Genomic DNA, 17,576 nt, shown 5'->3' with positions numbered 1-17,576 from the left:
TATAAGTTGAATTTGCATTTTTGACGATTTGTTTCGGTATGTTCCATACCGAAAGGTATCAGAATCTGCAAAGTTGTGTTTTACGTTGCATGTGACCTTTAAGAATTCGCCAATTTTCATCTTTTCATCAACTCATGACAAAACTCTTTTCAGTGTTACGAATTTGTTTTACAATACAGCAGATATTGTGTAAACACTACCTTTAAACAGTATGGACTATTTTGCAAAATTTAGTTTGGAACAGTTGACTGAAGTTATAGGTGGCTACATAACCACTAGTGAGTCTAAACGTCTGATGGGTAGTATAGCTTGTTGAGATCAACGTCAATGACAGACAATAACAAAACGTGGTTATCCAACGAGACAAATGCAAAATAGCAGTGCAAATTATATGAGTCGGTGAGTGAGTTTAGTTCTACGCCGCTTTTAGCAATATTCCAGCAATATCAAGACGAAGGACACCAGCGGGGCTTCACATATTGTACCCATGTGACGAATCGAACCTGGTTCTTCGGTGTGACGAGCGAACGGTTTAACCAGTAGGTTATCCCACCGCATCGACAACTACATGAACAGATCACTGAAAATCCATGCTGACACCCGGTGTTTGAGAAAAGGGTTCATTCCTTGCAAAACTCGCCACTCACAAAGTTGGCAACAAAGAATAACACATGTTGTAGTTGGGATTCCACTTTTTTAGCAAAGTACAGATTCTAGTTGTTTTATTGGGTTGATTCCTATCTGGGGTTCGAACCCACACCCTCAGAGTCAGGCACCTGATTCCCAGTGGAAGCTGAGGGGGCTGAGTATGTTAGATGGCCGATTTAGTGTGCTGGCGACAAGGTGCTTGACTCTGTGGGTGCGGGTTCAAAGCCAGAATGGGACGCAACCCAACATGAGTACTAGAATCTGTACTTTAATGAGAAAGTGTAATCTCAAATATTGCAAGTGTTACATCTGACAACTTTCTAAAAATGGCTTTGTATATTCGCATTAACAAAAACTGTGGTTTGTTGCCTGACACCTGTCCTCAGACATCCATTACCTCGAACGTATTTACTAACTGTTAAATTAAAAGCAACATTGTGGTTTTTAAATTGGTCTTCTGTGTGTAAGTACAGTGAATCTGCTGCTTAGAAACACAGAAAAATACCTTGAAGAAATATTCATTTTGCAGCACAGTGGGGAGTAGTTTTAATATCTCGACCAAACCTTTCTTTTGACGTTTACTCAAATGATCAATGTCGCTGGGGTACTTGGGGTCATACATAAGCTTGAATAGCGCTCTTTGTCGGTCGTCATATGATACTATAAACAAAGTTCTGTAGGTCTTTTGGCATGCACAATACACTGTGAGCAGATATATGACGTTTGACAAGCGTGTTAGCCTGTCGGACTAGATATATCTCAGTCTACATGTCACATTCTATAGGCGTAGTAATGTACACTGGTAGAGTAGTGATACATTTAGGACGTAGTAAAATACATATGAGATGTACTAATATACACAACACGCAGTACTACCTATAGGATGAGTAATACACATATGACATACTTATACACATGTGACTCAGTAATACATATAGGACTCAGTAATACATATAGGACTCAGTAATACACATAGGACTCAGTAATACATATAGAAGTCAGTAATACACATAGGACTCAGTAATACACATATGACATACTTATACACATGTGACTCAGTAATACATATAGGACTCAGTAATACACATATGACTCAGTAATACATATAGGACTCAGTAATACACATATGACTCAGTAATACATATAGAAGTCAGTAATACACATAGGACTCAGTAATACACATATGACTCAGTAATACATATAGTACTCAGTAATACACATATGACTCAGTAATACACATAGCACTCAGTAATACACATGTGACTCAGTAATACATATAGGACTCAGTAATACACATAGGACTCAGTAATACATATAGGACTCTGTAATACACATAGGACTCAGTAATACATATAGGACTCAGTAATACATATAGGACTCAGTAATACACATATGACTCAGTAATACATATAGAACTCAGTAATACATATAGGACTCAGTAATACACATATGACTCAGTAATACATATAGAACTCAGTAATACACATAGGACTCTGTAATACACATGTGACTCAGTAATACATATAGTACTCAGTAATACACATGTGACTCAGTAATACATATAGGACTCAGTAATACACATATGACTCAGTAATACATATAGGACTCAGTAATACACATATGACTCAGTAATACATATAGTACTCAGTAATACACATATGACTCAGTAATACATATAGGACTCAGTAATACACATGTGACTCAGTAATACACATATGACTCAGTAATACACATGTGACTCAGTAATACATATAGGACTCTGTAATACATATAGGACACAGTAAAACATATAGGACTCAGTAATACATATAGGACTCAGTAATACACATAGGACTCAGTGATACACATGTGACTCAGTAATACATATAGTACTCAGTAATACACATGTGACTCAGTAATACACATGTGACTCAGTAATACATATAGAACTCAGTAATACACATGTGACTCAGTAATACACATATGACACAGTAATACATATAGGACTCAGTAATACACATATGACTCAGTAATACACATATGACTCAGTAATACACATATGACTCAGTAATACACATATGACTCAGTAATACATATAGGACTCAGTAATACATATAGGACTCAGTAATACATATAGGACTCAGTAATACGTAAAGGACTCAGTAATACACATAGGACTCAGTTATACACATAGGACTCAGTAATACAGATAGGACTCAGTAATACACATAGAACTCAGTAATACACATAGGACTCAGTAATACACATAGGACTCAGTAATACAGATAGGACTCAGTAATACATGTAGGACTCAGTAATACACATAGGACTCAGTAATACACATAGAACTCAGTAATACACATAGGACTCAGTAATACACATAGGACTCAGTAATACAGATAGGACTCAGTAATACAGATAGGACTCAGTAATACGTTAAGGAATCAGTAATACGTAAAGGACTCAGTTATACGTATAAGACTCAGTTATACGTATAGGACTCAGTAATACACATATGACTCAGTAATACACATAGGACTCAGTAATACATATAGGACTCAGTATATACATATGACTCAGTAATAGACATAGGACTCAGTAATACATATATGACTCAGTAATACATATAGGACTCAGTAATACGTTTAGGAATCAGTAATACGTAAAGGACTCAGTTATACGTATAAGACTCAGTTATACGTATAGGACTCAGTAATACACATATGACTCAGTAATACACATATGACTCAGTAATACATATAGGACTCAGTAATACGTTTAGGAATCAGTAATACGTAAAGGACTCAGTTATACGTATAAGACTCAGTAATACATATAGGACTCAGTAATACATATAGGACTCAGTAATACATATAGGACTCAATAATACACATATGACACAGTAATACACATATGACTCAGTAATACATCTATTATGAGTAATGCACATATGAGACAGTAATACATATAGGATGAGTAATATACATATGACTCAGTAATACACATGTGACTCATACAGGACATAGTGATAGTAAAACCCAAATTACATAGCAGTACACACATGACGTAGAAATACACATAACACATACTAACACACATATGAAAAAAACTGTTCAAAATACAAAGTAACACACACACGACAAAGTAACACACGTGGAAACATTCAAAATACTCAAAATACCAACAGTCAAACTTGATCATGGTAATGTCATTTCATAAATGACTCTTGGGGAAGCATTTTACTTTGTTGTCTAAAATAGACTTTGGGTTTTCTATGAAGTAAAGGAAGGAAATAACTCATCGGAAAAAATTCCATGGACAAATCACAGGTTTACCAGCAACGTATCTAACAGATACGGTAGTCTGTAGTCTAAACTGTCAATTCCGCGAAAATTGCACCACGCGAAAATAAGTACGTTTACAGTATTTATATATTGGTGATCAATGGATGTGAATCAACTGTAACCAGTGTTACGTTATGATGAATATACATCAAATGTGTCCACGTGACCAATCTGATTGTACAGTTGTGGAGTAAATTTTAACATGTTGAAGAGAAATATTCATTTTGTCGGCAACTCCATTCTCTAAACGCCTTGAAAGATTAACAGGGGAATGACGTGAACGTCTGATCAGCCCATAGCCAGTGTTACCCTGATCCAGTCTTGAATAGTTCCTGGTTGGCATGGCGTAGCTGGGATATTGCTCACAGCCAACGCCGAGCTGACACTCTCAACATGTCAGGCTTAGGTTACAATCAATAGTTAAAGTAGGCCAGTTACACGCAGTGCATACTGTCCTGGTGATAACAGCGAGCATTACCTGGAGTCATTTAGCAAAGGTAGGCTTAATAAGCTGTGGGTGTAACAGCACATGTAGTTCTACTGCAGTGTAAGATGCACCTGGAAGGTCATCGAAGGGACATTAGTATTTGTGGTAAGGTATAAAGGTAACTGCATAATCAGTAAAGGTGATACCAGGTTGTAATATGAATACCAGGAGACATTGTAGTGTTATAAAGCTGCATGCATGTTGAACATTCACATCTATGATTTTTTCCCAGGTTATATCTGGTTTTGGTGCTGAGGAACAGGGCTGAGATGAACACGTTTCATCATCTCACAATATAAATGGCCTCAGAATGACATCTGGTGAGTGAAATCTTTCGTTTCATTTTAAGATTACTTTTTGAATATCTGACTCGAAACGTAACATTATGACATATTAATACGTTTCGTAAGATGTTTCAGCATATCAACATAACATGGTTCAAAACGTCATTATCGCATACGATACAAATGAATAATTTTCTAAAATAAAGACCAACGTGTTTTAAAGTGTTATATAGACCTGCATGTTATGTACACGCTATCTTATTGATTTTGATAGAGTGTGTCCTTTGCGCAAGTTACTCTTCATCAAAAGAGCTTCGTTTGAAGGAAAAGCTTCGTTTGACCATCGACATACCTCTTGAGCTAGTGAGCAAGCGTAAGCAGGGAAGAGATAGAAAGACGTTCAAATGTGACAGAAGTGACGTCACGTGTAAGTTTTTGAAACAGGTGTCAGCTCTTCGTAATTCTGGTGGTGGAGCGTTGTTTGTCCATATTGAAGGCCTTGATTCCGGTGACAGGAACCTGCACTACTTCCACGAACTGTTTGACAAACCTCTTAATGATCTCGTGGATGAAGGAGACCTGTTCATCGATACATTTACATTTCTCTGGCTGAAGGACTTAGAAACGGTTGGGGAAAAGTCACATGAATTCCTCATCATAGTGGTACGGGCATCGTCCAGACTCTCTACACCAGATTTCAAGACTAAAGTTTCAACAGATCATGAAATAACACAACCGTCTGGAAGAACGCTGTATGAACTCCTTCTGAAGACGAGGGACATCGGTAAAAAGGACACTGTTCACAAGATAGACCTTCTGACTGGTGAGGGTCGATCTGTCCAGGTCAAATACGTAAAGAGTGAATTCGAGAAAATAGATAAAAACAACTTCAAAGACTTCGTAACTTACATATGGGGCGGTCTACGGTTAATGGAGTACGTCACTGCATTGTCTAAAAATCTAAATGGCGGGTCGTACTTCGTTGGCATTGAAGAAAGTGATAGACCCTTCCCAAACTACGTGAGTAAAGCTGTTCAAAAGACAGGTATCCAAATCCTGTCTGGGTGCAAACCGCTTATCCAACGTGAACTGGATGCAAAAGTAACTGACTGCATTAAACTTGATCCAGACACGGACACACCGTTGATTAAATGTAACTTTCACAGACTACTTGATGACAACATGTACGTTATTGAAGTGGCTGTGAAACCAATCTCTGGATGTGTATTTTATGACAGAAACGGACCAGAGGCGTATGAACTGAAAAATCAAAGTGTTGAAAGAATACCATTCCCTGTGTGGCGTACGAAGTTTATGAACATACAGAAAGCATCTTCTCGTGACACTCCGTCTTCAAACTGTTGAAAGAATACCATTTCCTGTGTGGCGTACGAAGTTTTTGGGCATACAGTAGGCATCTTTTCTTGACACCCCGTCTTCCAACTCGAAGTGAGTTCTTCAAACAGTGTCAGCACTTGGTAATTCTGGTGTGGACCATTGTTTGTCCATATCAGAGGCCTTGATTCCGGTGACAGTGACCTGCACTACTTCCATGAACTGTTTGACAAACCTCTTAATGATCACGTGGATGAAGGAGACCTGTTCATTGATACATTTACATATCGTTGGCAAAAATACTTAGAAACGGTTAGGGATAAATCACATGAATTTCTCATCATAGTGGTACGTGCATCGTCAAGAATACCATTTCCTATGTGACATTCAAAGTTTGTGAACAGACTGTCTACTGTTGTTATTCCGTCCTCCAACTCAAAGTAAAAGGTGATATCTCACTTTCTGAGACCGGTCACTATATTAACGATCCTCTCGGATTACATCCAGTCACGGGTGCAGGTAATTATACTTCAATGACGTCTTTGTGTGTGGTTACACAGATAGTTGTGTACTCTAATTACAATTAAGAATTTTAATCCTCAATTATCTGTTTGGTGTGTCGGTTGGTTTGTTGTCGCCGCCCTCACCAATATTCCAGCTATATGGTGGCGGTCTGTTTGGACCAGACAATCCAGTGATCAACAGCATGGGAATTGATCTACGCAATTGGGATACGATGACATGTGTCAACCAAGTCAGCGAGCTTGACCACCAGATCCCGTGAGTTGCTTTTAACGACAAGCATGGGTTGCTAAAGACCAATTCTAACCCGGATCTTCACGGGTACTCTGTTCCTGAACTATCATATAAATGTTACATAGTTACATTGAACAGCCTGGTGTATTCAAATCTCAGCGAGGCAACGGATATGTTCAACCGGGTTACTGCTTGTGTCATGTTACTCCTAATGTTCAAAGCTACAGTGGGTAGCGTCAGTTTTGAAAAGTCCCCACACAACAAATACCTGAATTGAAATCTAATAGCTTAGATAACGTACGTAGTTCCGACTTGTGAGTCATCGTGTTACACACCCTCGCGTGTCAATCCTAAATTTGCCTTTGTGAATATGTACTGAACCGAGATGAGCCTTACCCTAAAAACACCTTAGGCATTACAATAACTGCTGCAATCTGGTTTGAAAGGAATATACATGTACATGAAGCTCACGAGCGATAGCAGAGGATTTGTATGTGAAGATGAGATTCCCGACAGGCGACTGTAAGTAGAAAAATCCGACCTAAATTTCCGTATGCTTAACTTGGAACCTAAATTTCCGTATGTTTGAACTTCTGAACCAGATTTGAATTAGCTCTTTGTTTGTTCGACAGTTATATAATTTTATTCAAATTTTAAAATATATCCCCTAGGTTAGTTTGTTGGACCTGTGGGAGAGAGAGAGAGAGAGAGAGAGAGAGAGAGAGAGAGAGAGAGAGAGAGAGAGAGAGAGAGAGAGAGAGAGAGAGAGAGAGAGAGAGAGAGAGAGAGAGAGAGAGAGAGAGAGAGAGAGAGAGAGAGAGAGAGAGAGAGAGAGAGAGAGAGAGAGCATTACATGCCATATATCACAAGACCATCACACCTTTGACTGTAAGTAGAAAAATCCGAAAAATCCGACCTAAATTTCCGTATGCTTATCTTGGAACCTGTGTTTTAACATCTAGTTTCTGTTTGAACCTCTTTCTGGGCACAGATTTAAATAAGCTCTTTGTTTGTTCGACAGTTATATAATTTTATTCAAATTTTAAAACATTTGTCCTAGTTTAGTTTGTTGGACCTGTGGGGGAGAGAAAGAGAGTACATTACATGCCATATATCACAAGACCATCACACATTTGAAATGCATTACGATGAAGTAATGTTTTAGAGCCGTCTGTGCATGCGAGCGTGTGTCTATGAATGTTATGTATGTGTCTACATACATTAAATTTCAGCTGACGCCAATCTGATGTGACAATGATCGGCTTTGTGCTCCCTTTTCTTTTCTACCTCCTGTTGGAGTGGATTCAGAGGAGAAAACGTGGTAAGTATAACATCACGCAACACAACACGGCATCACACAAAATCTTACAGTATCACACAACAACACACGGCACCAAAACAACATCACACAACATCTTACATCACACATCGCACAGCATCAGAGGAACACACAGCAAGATATCACACGGCACCATATCACAGCATCACATAGAACACAGCGGGCGAGGTAGCCTAGTGGTTAAAGCCTTTGCTCGTTACGCCGAAGACCCGGGTTCGATTCCCCACATGGGTACAATGTGTGAAGCCCATTTCTGGTGTCCCTTGCCTTGATATTGCCGGAATATTGCTAAAAGCGGCGTAAAACCATACCCACTCACTCACTCACTATGTTTCGCTGAACTACGAATGTAGACAAAAAGATACAGTTTAACACAAATATTTAAGCATAATATTTCCCTTACCTGTAGAAGGGACAGAGTGTAGCTATGAAAATACACCCCAAACAAAATAAGGAAGTCGTTCAAGAACTTTTCTTCTTGACAAGTTGTATGAGTGGCATTTCAGAAGTTGGGACGTAAAATATCGATCTAACTTTATGGAAAATAACGTATTTATTGACAACGACACAAGCATCCGTATCGAAACGTGGCACTCGCGAAATAAGAGAAGTTGACTGAACGTTATCCATAAAGTTATTTAATTTGTATTTGTCAGTAGATGAAGAGTATAAACAACGGCCATTTTCGCTAATATTTCCGCGTTTGTTTTGTGTGACATTCCTGAAGATATTTAAGAGCTTGTATATATATACTCAAGGTATTTCATGCAATTGTTCGTGAACAATGTAGTACAATTTACCTCTCATTTCCAGCTCAACAGAGACGGGAGATACACGAGGTGACCAATCTTCCAAGTTCCTTTCCCTTTCCCCCTAAACTGAAACAGATTGGATTTGCGTTTGAAGAACTTGAAGCACAAATTATTCAGAAAGGTGAATATGGTTTTAATTGCCTTTAATGTTCATAGATCAGATAAATTCCTTGAAATACATAATTATGTAGCACAGAATCAATTGCTGAAGCATTTGCAGTCAGCTGATGTGACTTGACTTAATGCACTCACTGCTTATTTACACTGAATGCATCTAGGAACAACAGATGTATGCATATTGATGTGGTTATTGATTTTGTCCGCTTACGTTATATTATATCCTTGAATTTTTTTAGTCATTGCAGCAATGTACAATGGGTGTGTATTTCCGATTTATGGGCGAGTGATTGAAACGGGATGGAGTGTAGTCGAGAATCAATTGCTTGACAGCCTGGGTGCAGTGTTAGAGTGCAATCAAAACACTCTTGCGCAAATTAAGTGATTGGATTATCGGTTGAGTTGGGCATACTTGCCTTTTGTGCGAATACCTGACATCGTCGGTGGGTTTCAGCGGTCTATCCATATTACTGATTCACCTGATGTGATTATGACACATGGAATCTGCTCGATTCTGCGATTGATTTTCTCGCGTCGAGTTCATGTATTTACGTAAGATTATTTGAATTATATTACAACGCTACAGATTGATAATTTAGCAGAAGATCTACACGGGTATCGTGATAGAAAACCTAGAAACACAATCGGGGCGGATCTTAGATTCGAACCCACGACGGTTGCATCCGGAACTCACACGGAAAGCCACTCTGAACAATGAGTTGTGTCGTCTTGCAATCGAGCAAGCTCTTTCACCAAGATTTCAAAGAGAGTCTTACCACTCTTGCTCGAAAGTTGTTCTATCGCGGTTACAGTGAGTGAGTGAATATGGTTTTAAGCCACCTTTAGGAATATTCCAGCAATTGGGGACAATGTCCCTCCACACATTGTGCCCATATGGGGAATCGAACCCGGGTCTTCCGCGTGACGAGCGAACGCTTTAACCATTAGGCTACCCCACCGCCCGATCACGGTTACAGCATTCAAAGGTTTCAAGAAGTTTTATGGTAGACATGTGGAGGACATTTCGAAACTTGATGCATAAGTGACCAAAAATGATGTCCTACGCAATTCCCTCTTTTTACTTGTACCATATGCTCACATTTTGGCGAGCACCTTGTATCATCACTATTTCATAGTTTTTCATTAACACATGCTCTGTCATCGTATCGCATGGTCACAATCACTGGATTGTCTGGTCCAGACTTGTTTTCTTTACAAACAATACCGTAGAGCTGTAATTCTGCTGAAACAAATGATATGATACGGTCACAATTGTACAACTGACTCTGCTTTTAGCGGATATTTCTTATGGATGTGGAAAGGGTTTTCTATTGGACAACTCATCCATCCAGGCCCTCCATAGTGGGTGTGAGGATGACGAGCGTTGCGAAATCCATTAATGCCTGGGTATTAATACAACCGTGTTCTGCTTTAATTTCAGATCGCATCGTGGTCCTTCCAGATAATGAAACAATTACGTCTGGCATCAAACAATGTTTGTACAAAAGGATAGAAGTTGTGTCAAAGGAGGGCATTGTTTTGGTCAGCAAGTCCTTGGCAGCTATGATGGACGTCGACAGACCTTCCTGTCCACATCCAGATGGCATCTTGTGGGATGTGTTTATAGTTACCACTGGGAGACCACCCATTATCCTATGCTTGGTAAATAAGCCGAGCGCAGTTTCTTATAAGGACATCAGCCGTTATGCCTTGCAGCTAACACAAAATGTTACTCACAAAATTCGTCTATTCACGGACGAACACGTGAGTGTTATTGATGGTGTCCTCGACATTAACGCTCTGAAGAATGATCAACTATTCCAGAAAGCGGTTGAGGAAATTATCAAAGATGGTTCCAGGTATTGCAATCTGCATTCTCTGGTTATGGGTGAGAAGAAGTGTTTGAAACTGCAACGAGCAACACTTGTGTGTATGGCAGTGACAGAGTTGGACGTCGGGCAGTTTCTTCAGGGAAAAATCACAGACCGACAGACGGACAAAGAGCTTTGGATTCTACCAAGAAGGCACTTCAACGAACTTAATCGGTACTTAAACAAACACGAATGTGTCACAACAGACCTTGATGACAATGACCGAAGGCTGCTTCTTGCCGAAATTGCCAGACGGTGGGAAAAGATTCATCCAACCCTTCTCTGTGTTGATAAGTCTTGGGCGGACTCCGAAAGGTACTGTATATATTTGTCCTTGCCTGTGTAAATCTAATCCGAATCATTGTCTAGTTTCCCTATATATCTGTACTATTTATCGTCAACAGCACCCAAACCGTTGCCTCACAAGTCATCAACAACGAAGACATTGATGCTGTACAATTAAAAGAAGGCATTCGACAGGTGGTAGCTGAGAACATTTCTGAAAGAAATATCAGACTTCTTGAGGCAAAGCTTAACACGATCAAGAGGCACATCGTAATAAATCCTTTACAAGGTAAGATTAAACCATTTAACCACCTTATTGTCAAATGTGCGGCCCAGTTTGAAAGAAATTCATCCAGTTTGAAAGAAATTTCATCTTGTTTACTCAAATGATTAAGCTTGAGAAAATCCATTACCAAGGATAAAACAATTATTGCAAACGTCAATCATATGTTTACTCATTTGGCAGACTTTCCAGAAAGAACAAATGTAGAGAAACCAAAACTACCACGCCTTCACAGGAAAAATAATTTGGTGCGAAATAGCCATTGTACCACGCTAGATTGGTTAATCCCCACAGTCACTGGCCCGACTAGCTAGTGAATTTTTGTGGGGTCATTTCGTAAATATATCACCCTCTCCGACTTGTTATAAGTTATTTAATCATAAGCAATATAATTCAGGAATTTTGACAAGTGTTTTCTTATTTGTTTTTGATGGTATGTTACCTTTTGCTTGGTTTCCTCGTTCAAATTTAGGGCTAGTGAATTTTATTGTGGGCTAGTAACTTTCAGGCATAGCTAGCCCGACAGACTAGTAGCAAAATTTGGAAACTATTTTGCACACTGCCATGAGGGCGTGTGTATGGAGAAGCAATTACCGTGCAAGCTCATCAGTGTTAATCGTGTATTTCATATTCAGTGTAATTCTGGCATTTCAGTTCACCCCGAAGTCACCGTATTCTATATGAGTGGGCAAGACTGGACACCTAACCTACTGGACAGGTTCAGCTCGAAATTCTTAGACATGACTTCATATCTCTCAAAAGAGGTAAGTTGACAATACAATCAATAGATAAAATGTTTCGTGAACAGATAATCAGTGTTGAAAATGAATTTCTGCTCTGATCAGCAAAGTCATGAGAAAGTAATTTGTCCATGAAGTTTAGCAGAAGCAGCAGATATGCCAATAATCTAATATTGTTCAATATTCATCAACTGACCAATTCACATCCACTTTTACCAGCTTGAACAAGAATTTTAAATTTGGATTGAATTTTCCAATAGTCAAATGCCCCTTACTGTCAAGCAATATTCAATTTTGGCGTCTACATTTTGAGGGACAAACCAGCATTCTGTTTTTACATCCCTGAGCGTCGTGCGGCTCTAGCGCAGAAGCTCATTGATATGAAATAACCATTCAAGACTTCGGTTCAGCTTTCAAAAACTTTATGATAGATATGCGTAGGATATTTCCAAACTTTCCGAAAGAGTGACAAAAATGATGTCCGATGGAACTTCTCTGCAGCAAATGTTCCCGTTATTTGTCAGGTCACACACACGCACGCACGCACACACACAAACATCTAAACACATGATTACATATACCTCTATACACACACATACACACATTCACACTTCTACACGCACGCACGCGCACAGACAATTTCAATGTGATCTGATTCTGTTATTCGTGTTGTAAGTAACGTCCTTCTATTCAGATCGAGAAAGTGTTACGCGGGGACAACAAACTGGGACAAGTATACAAAGAATGTAGGATAGAGTATTTCAGGTAAGGATCTTTCTTTGTGTACAACGTATCATATTATAGGTGTCTGTGAAGAGTATTCATACTGTGCCTGTGTACAGGTTACGGTTGAGTAAACATGTGAGGAGGAAATATTTAAACAAGTGAAGTGTATTCTTATTTAAGGTAACATAGCTTGAAGGGAAGACAGTTCTTTCCAACTTATGAGAAATGTAGGATTGAAAAGTGACCTCCATTGCACAGCATGAGTCATCGTGTTTAGTAGATATTTTTCTTATGGTTATTGAAAGGTTTATTGGTGTATGTATACTAGCCACATAAAGAAACTGTGCACACAGAAAATTCCTTCAGAATTGGAATACAACACAGGGAAGACGAAATGATGTAGACACTTTAGAAGCTGAAGTATCGGACCACAACAAAATGTCAAAAGAACATGAACAATATTCGTAACGGTGACGTCAGAAGATCTAAATCGAGTACGGCGTCACATGACGAAGTCACAAAGTCAAGAACGGGTATGATCATCATGTGCGTGAAGCACAGCAGTGCATCGACAACGCACAGAGGCTACCAAATGAGCATTGAAGGCCTGGGGAATGGTCTTGGACGTGGTCACTGCCACCTGGAACCTGTGTCTGAGATGAGTCACTCGAATCCATCAGTCCTGTCTTGGCGTCGTTACGTCGGGGATGCCCAGAACGTGGGTGGTTGGCGACGTCATTCGTGTTTCGATAACGTCTGGTCAATGCAGATATCGTGTTACGATGGCATTGGAAATGTGCTGCCACCCGTTGTTGGCTCATTCCTGCTCGAACCATTCCAATGGCTTCATGATGTTAAGCAGATGTTAATCTTGGCATGATGTGCATGTGACTTCTCATATGAATTTGTGAACGTTTGAATGACCAAATATCAAGCGTTTAACAGTGACAGCAATTTCTGAGTTTCACATATTGTGTGCAGCTGCACGGGCTGCACGTGCAGAAACACATTGCAAGTCCATAGGCCACCATCAATGACGTCACGTTGCCTTGCACGTGCATGAGCGGTTGATTGTCTCCAATACTTGCTATGTTTACACTTGTATTTATGTACAAAGACGCTGTGTGCCTACATCTATATTTTCTGTGTGCACAATTTCTTTATGTGGCCAGTATATAATGGTTCGATAGGAGCTGAGTACAAGATTCCACGTCTTGTTGGAACAGTCGCCTTAGTTTTTCTTGATATAGACATATAGAGGGAGGGTGGGCTGGAGGGGGGAGATATGAGGTGAAAGCTTTGAAGAGTGTATCCTTTGGGCCAACAAAACATATTACAGTTCGAATCCTGGTATGGTTCTTGGTTTGTCAGCACCTGACACATGGGCTGTGGGTTTCACCTAATAGTTACAAGATCCAGACGTCGCTTTGGGATTTCCCCCACATTAAGTTGGCACGCCGTGATATAGATGGACTAATATCCAAAGACACAACTCTATGTCGTTAAACTTTGTACACCTTAATATATATTTTAACACACCTAAAGTATCACGGAGGTGTTCTAGTTGTCCTGTTTTATCATATGAACACAACAACACGTATCTACATGAAACTTTTGGGGGCAGTGGGGTAGCCTAGTGGTTAAATCGTTCGCTCGGGTTCGATGTCCCACATGGGCACAATGTGTGAAGCCCATTTCTGGTGTCCCCAACCGTGATATTGCTGAAATGTTACTAAAAGCGGCGTAAAACTAAACTCACTAACGCACTTTCCACCTTGACGCTTGTGAAACAGACCATCCACAAGCTTTTTCAGTAAAGAATCAGATTAGAATATTAAGTCCGTTAAAAATAATCACTACCAATGCCCTTAAGCTATTCAGGACTATTCAACTGTCACATGGTGTTTGTATTCCTTTGGCAGCAGAGGCAGTGTTCGTGCGCATGTGAGGATATTTTTCGATGACATAAATTGCAAGCCCTTAAGGAGAAGAGAAGCGATCGAGAATGCATTCAAGGGGCCAATCAAATCAAAATTCCATCTCGTGGACAAGAGCCTGAAACGACATCGCCATTGCTAGTTCTACCCACGGAACCAATGTTAGATGTGGCGGACACAAAGAATGTGAATACTGAAGGTACAATCCCAACTGTTTTAAAAGATATCCCATACGATTTACATTGCAGCATATCTCGATAAATGTGTCTGATTCACATTCTGAAGTGAAGATAAAACGGGTTCACAGTATCATATTTGCTTCTCACATGCATGGGCCCGTAAGGAGTTGGGTTAGAATTGATCTTCAGGAGGCCTGCTTGTCGTAAGAGGAGACAAACGGGATCGGGTGGTCAGGCTCGCGGAATTGGTTGACACATAACAGTGAATGCCACTTACGTAGATCGAGACTCATGATTGTAATCACTGGGTTGTCTGCCCCAGACTCGATTATTGACAGTCCGCCGTCATGTAGCTGGAACACTGCTGAGAGTGGCGTTAAACAACAAATAAAATCCACCGTAATAAAAAATATGCAATGTATATACATTTTCCAGATGGCCAACAGGAGATTGTGCGAGCCTTTCACGATGAACGAATAAAAGACTGCTCAAATCTACTGAAGACAAGGATGGAGTTCCTGAAGGAGGTTGTACTGCCAAATGAAACCTGGTTGAGCGCCCATGACAAATACCATGGTGGGAACTTGTTGTATTGGTGTGCTTTATCTAACAGCATTAACAGTGTCAAGCATCTTCTCAACAGCAAGAGCATGACCTCAGATATACTACATGAGAGTCTGGCTTTCTGTGTCCTTACAGATAGAAGCGAAGCGGCTTGTTTGATCATTTTACAGCTCAAAGAGTCTGCGTTTAAACATGGGATTGATCTGGATTTTGTCCTGGCCAAGGCAGAACTGTTCTCATGCAAGCAGCTGACAATGGCCTTTATGATGTTGTAGATGCACTGCTGTTAGCTGGGGCCGATCCTAATATTCAGGGAATATTTTCACAGACTGCGTTACATCTGGCTTGTAGTCATGGCTATGGGAAGGTCGTAAGAATCTTACTAAAGTCTGAATACAATATTGACGTCAACATTAAAGAAGCCTTTGGATGGACTCCAATGATGGTTGCAGTCAACAGTGGTCACGAGGGCGTCTTCTTTTTACTGGTGAAGATCCATAAGCCGAATGAAAACGATCTTGACAAGTATAAAATGAACCTTCTACACCTCGCTTGTAAAGGAGGGAATCTGGCTATTGTCAAGAATCTTATAGACAAGCACCGGTTTCATGTAAATTCCTGGAGTGAGCAAGGCACCCCTTTGATGCTCGCAATGGGGCACAATAACATTGATTTGTGTCAGTTTCTTGTCGACAGTGGAGCTGTTGCATTTGAAGAAAATATGGATGGTGATTCCATTCTGCATATCGCTTGCCGCTGTGGGAGCCATGCTCTCATTGAAAGACTCTTGACGTTCACAGGACTTGCCATTGATGTCCAAGGTCAACACGGATGGACGCCATTAATGGTAGCAGCAGCAAATGGTAAGTACGAAGTGTTTCGGGTTCTCAAAGACCTTGGAGCCAAAGTTGAAAACCAGGTCGATCCTTCAAAGAACTCTCTGCTCCATCTCGCTTGTCAAGGAGGGAATGAAAGCATCGTGCGTTACTTGCTACCCCTGTATGGAGTACACATAAAGGGTGAGGAAGCGCGAACTCCACTGGAGACAGCCGAGCTGTACAAGCAATCTTCAATAGTGGAGCTTCTCAAGATGCAAGCGACATCAGGATGTGAAGACCGTCACAGTACTCCTGAGATCCTACCAGGTCATCGTAAACATAAACTGTCGTGATAATTTGAAATATATTTTGGTGGATATCTACTTGTGTCGACAGCCTGTTGATGTTCGGTGTAGACCACCTGTTGATACTTTGTATTGACCATATATTGATATTAGGCGAATCACCTCTGGATACTTTTCGTTGACCTCCTGTTGATATTTTGTATTGACCATATATTGATGTTAGGTGAACCACCTCTGGATAGTTTGTGTTGACCTGTTCATGGTCGGTGTTGATCACCTGTTGATACTTTGTATTGACCATATACTGATGTTAGGTGAACCACCTCTGGATAGTTTGTGTTGACCTGTTGATGGTCGGTGTTGATCACCTGTTGATACTTTGTATTAACCATATACTGATGTTAGGTGAACCACCTCTGGATAGTTTGTGTTGACCTGTTGATGGTCGGTGTTGATCACATGTTGATACTTTGTATTGACCATATACTGATGTTAGGTGAACCACCTCTGGATACTTTGTGTTGACCTGTTGGTGTTCGGTGTTGACCACCTATCGATGCTTTCTGTTGACTACGTGATGATTTCATTGACAGTATTCTCCACCTGAGAACATTATCGTGTCTTAATGGGTGGAGTGAGATGAGATTCACATTTTGTTTCCTCTGTATGGCTAAATTACGGTATCATAAATGACTCTGCTTTAAGGCAATGGCCGGATTTGTCAAATATGTTGTTGCTCAGGTATAATAGTGTTTTGTGCGATCACT

At 40.1% G+C, this 17,576-nt stretch overlaps 2 protein-coding genes across 4 annotated transcripts; both read left to right on the top strand.

The window, feature by feature from the left end:
- The first annotated feature begins 4,248 nt into the window (after positions 1–4,248).
- Positions 4,249–15,678, top strand: LOC124268721. 3 transcript variants are annotated; one of them, XM_046703724.1, is made up of 11 exons: positions 4,249–4,468; positions 4,691–4,778; positions 5,017–6,596; positions 8,066–8,154; positions 8,986–9,105; positions 10,543–11,287; positions 11,377–11,546; positions 12,195–12,304; positions 12,975–13,045; positions 14,929–15,142; positions 15,558–15,678. In XM_046703724.1, exons 4-10 carry the CDS (start codon positions 8,088–8,090, stop codon positions 15,083–15,085), a joined length of 1,440 nt encoding a protein of 479 aa, XP_046559680.1. In that variant the 5' UTR covers positions 4,249–4,468; positions 4,691–4,778; positions 5,017–6,596; positions 8,066–8,087; the 3' UTR covers positions 15,086–15,142; positions 15,558–15,678. The 3 variants fall into 3 exon arrangements, with proteins under 3 accessions (XP_046559680.1, XP_046559682.1, XP_046559681.1); XM_046703726.1 differs by having other exon boundaries at positions 4,466–4,563; XM_046703725.1 differs by lacking the exons at positions 4,249–4,468; positions 4,691–4,778; positions 5,017–6,596 and adding an exon at positions 6,932–7,355.
- Positions 15,103–16,857, top strand: LOC124268784 (ankyrin-1-like). The gene is made up of 3 exons (XM_046703807.1): positions 15,103–15,142; positions 15,558–15,698; positions 15,962–16,857. The coding sequence occupies exons 1-3, from the start codon at positions 15,103–15,105 to the stop codon at positions 16,855–16,857; spliced, it is 1,077 nt and encodes a 358-aa protein (XP_046559763.1).
- Positions 16,858–17,576: the final 719 nt, after the last annotated feature.

Source organism: Haliotis rubra, unplaced genomic scaffold, assembly GCF_003918875.1.
Source record: "Haliotis rubra isolate DU_JTF1 unplaced genomic scaffold, ASM391887v1 Scf14, whole genome shotgun sequence".
Lineage (NCBI taxonomy): Eukaryota > Metazoa > Mollusca > Gastropoda > Lepetellida > Haliotidae > Haliotis > Haliotis rubra.
This window is presented reverse-complemented; position numbering and strand designations above follow the sequence as displayed.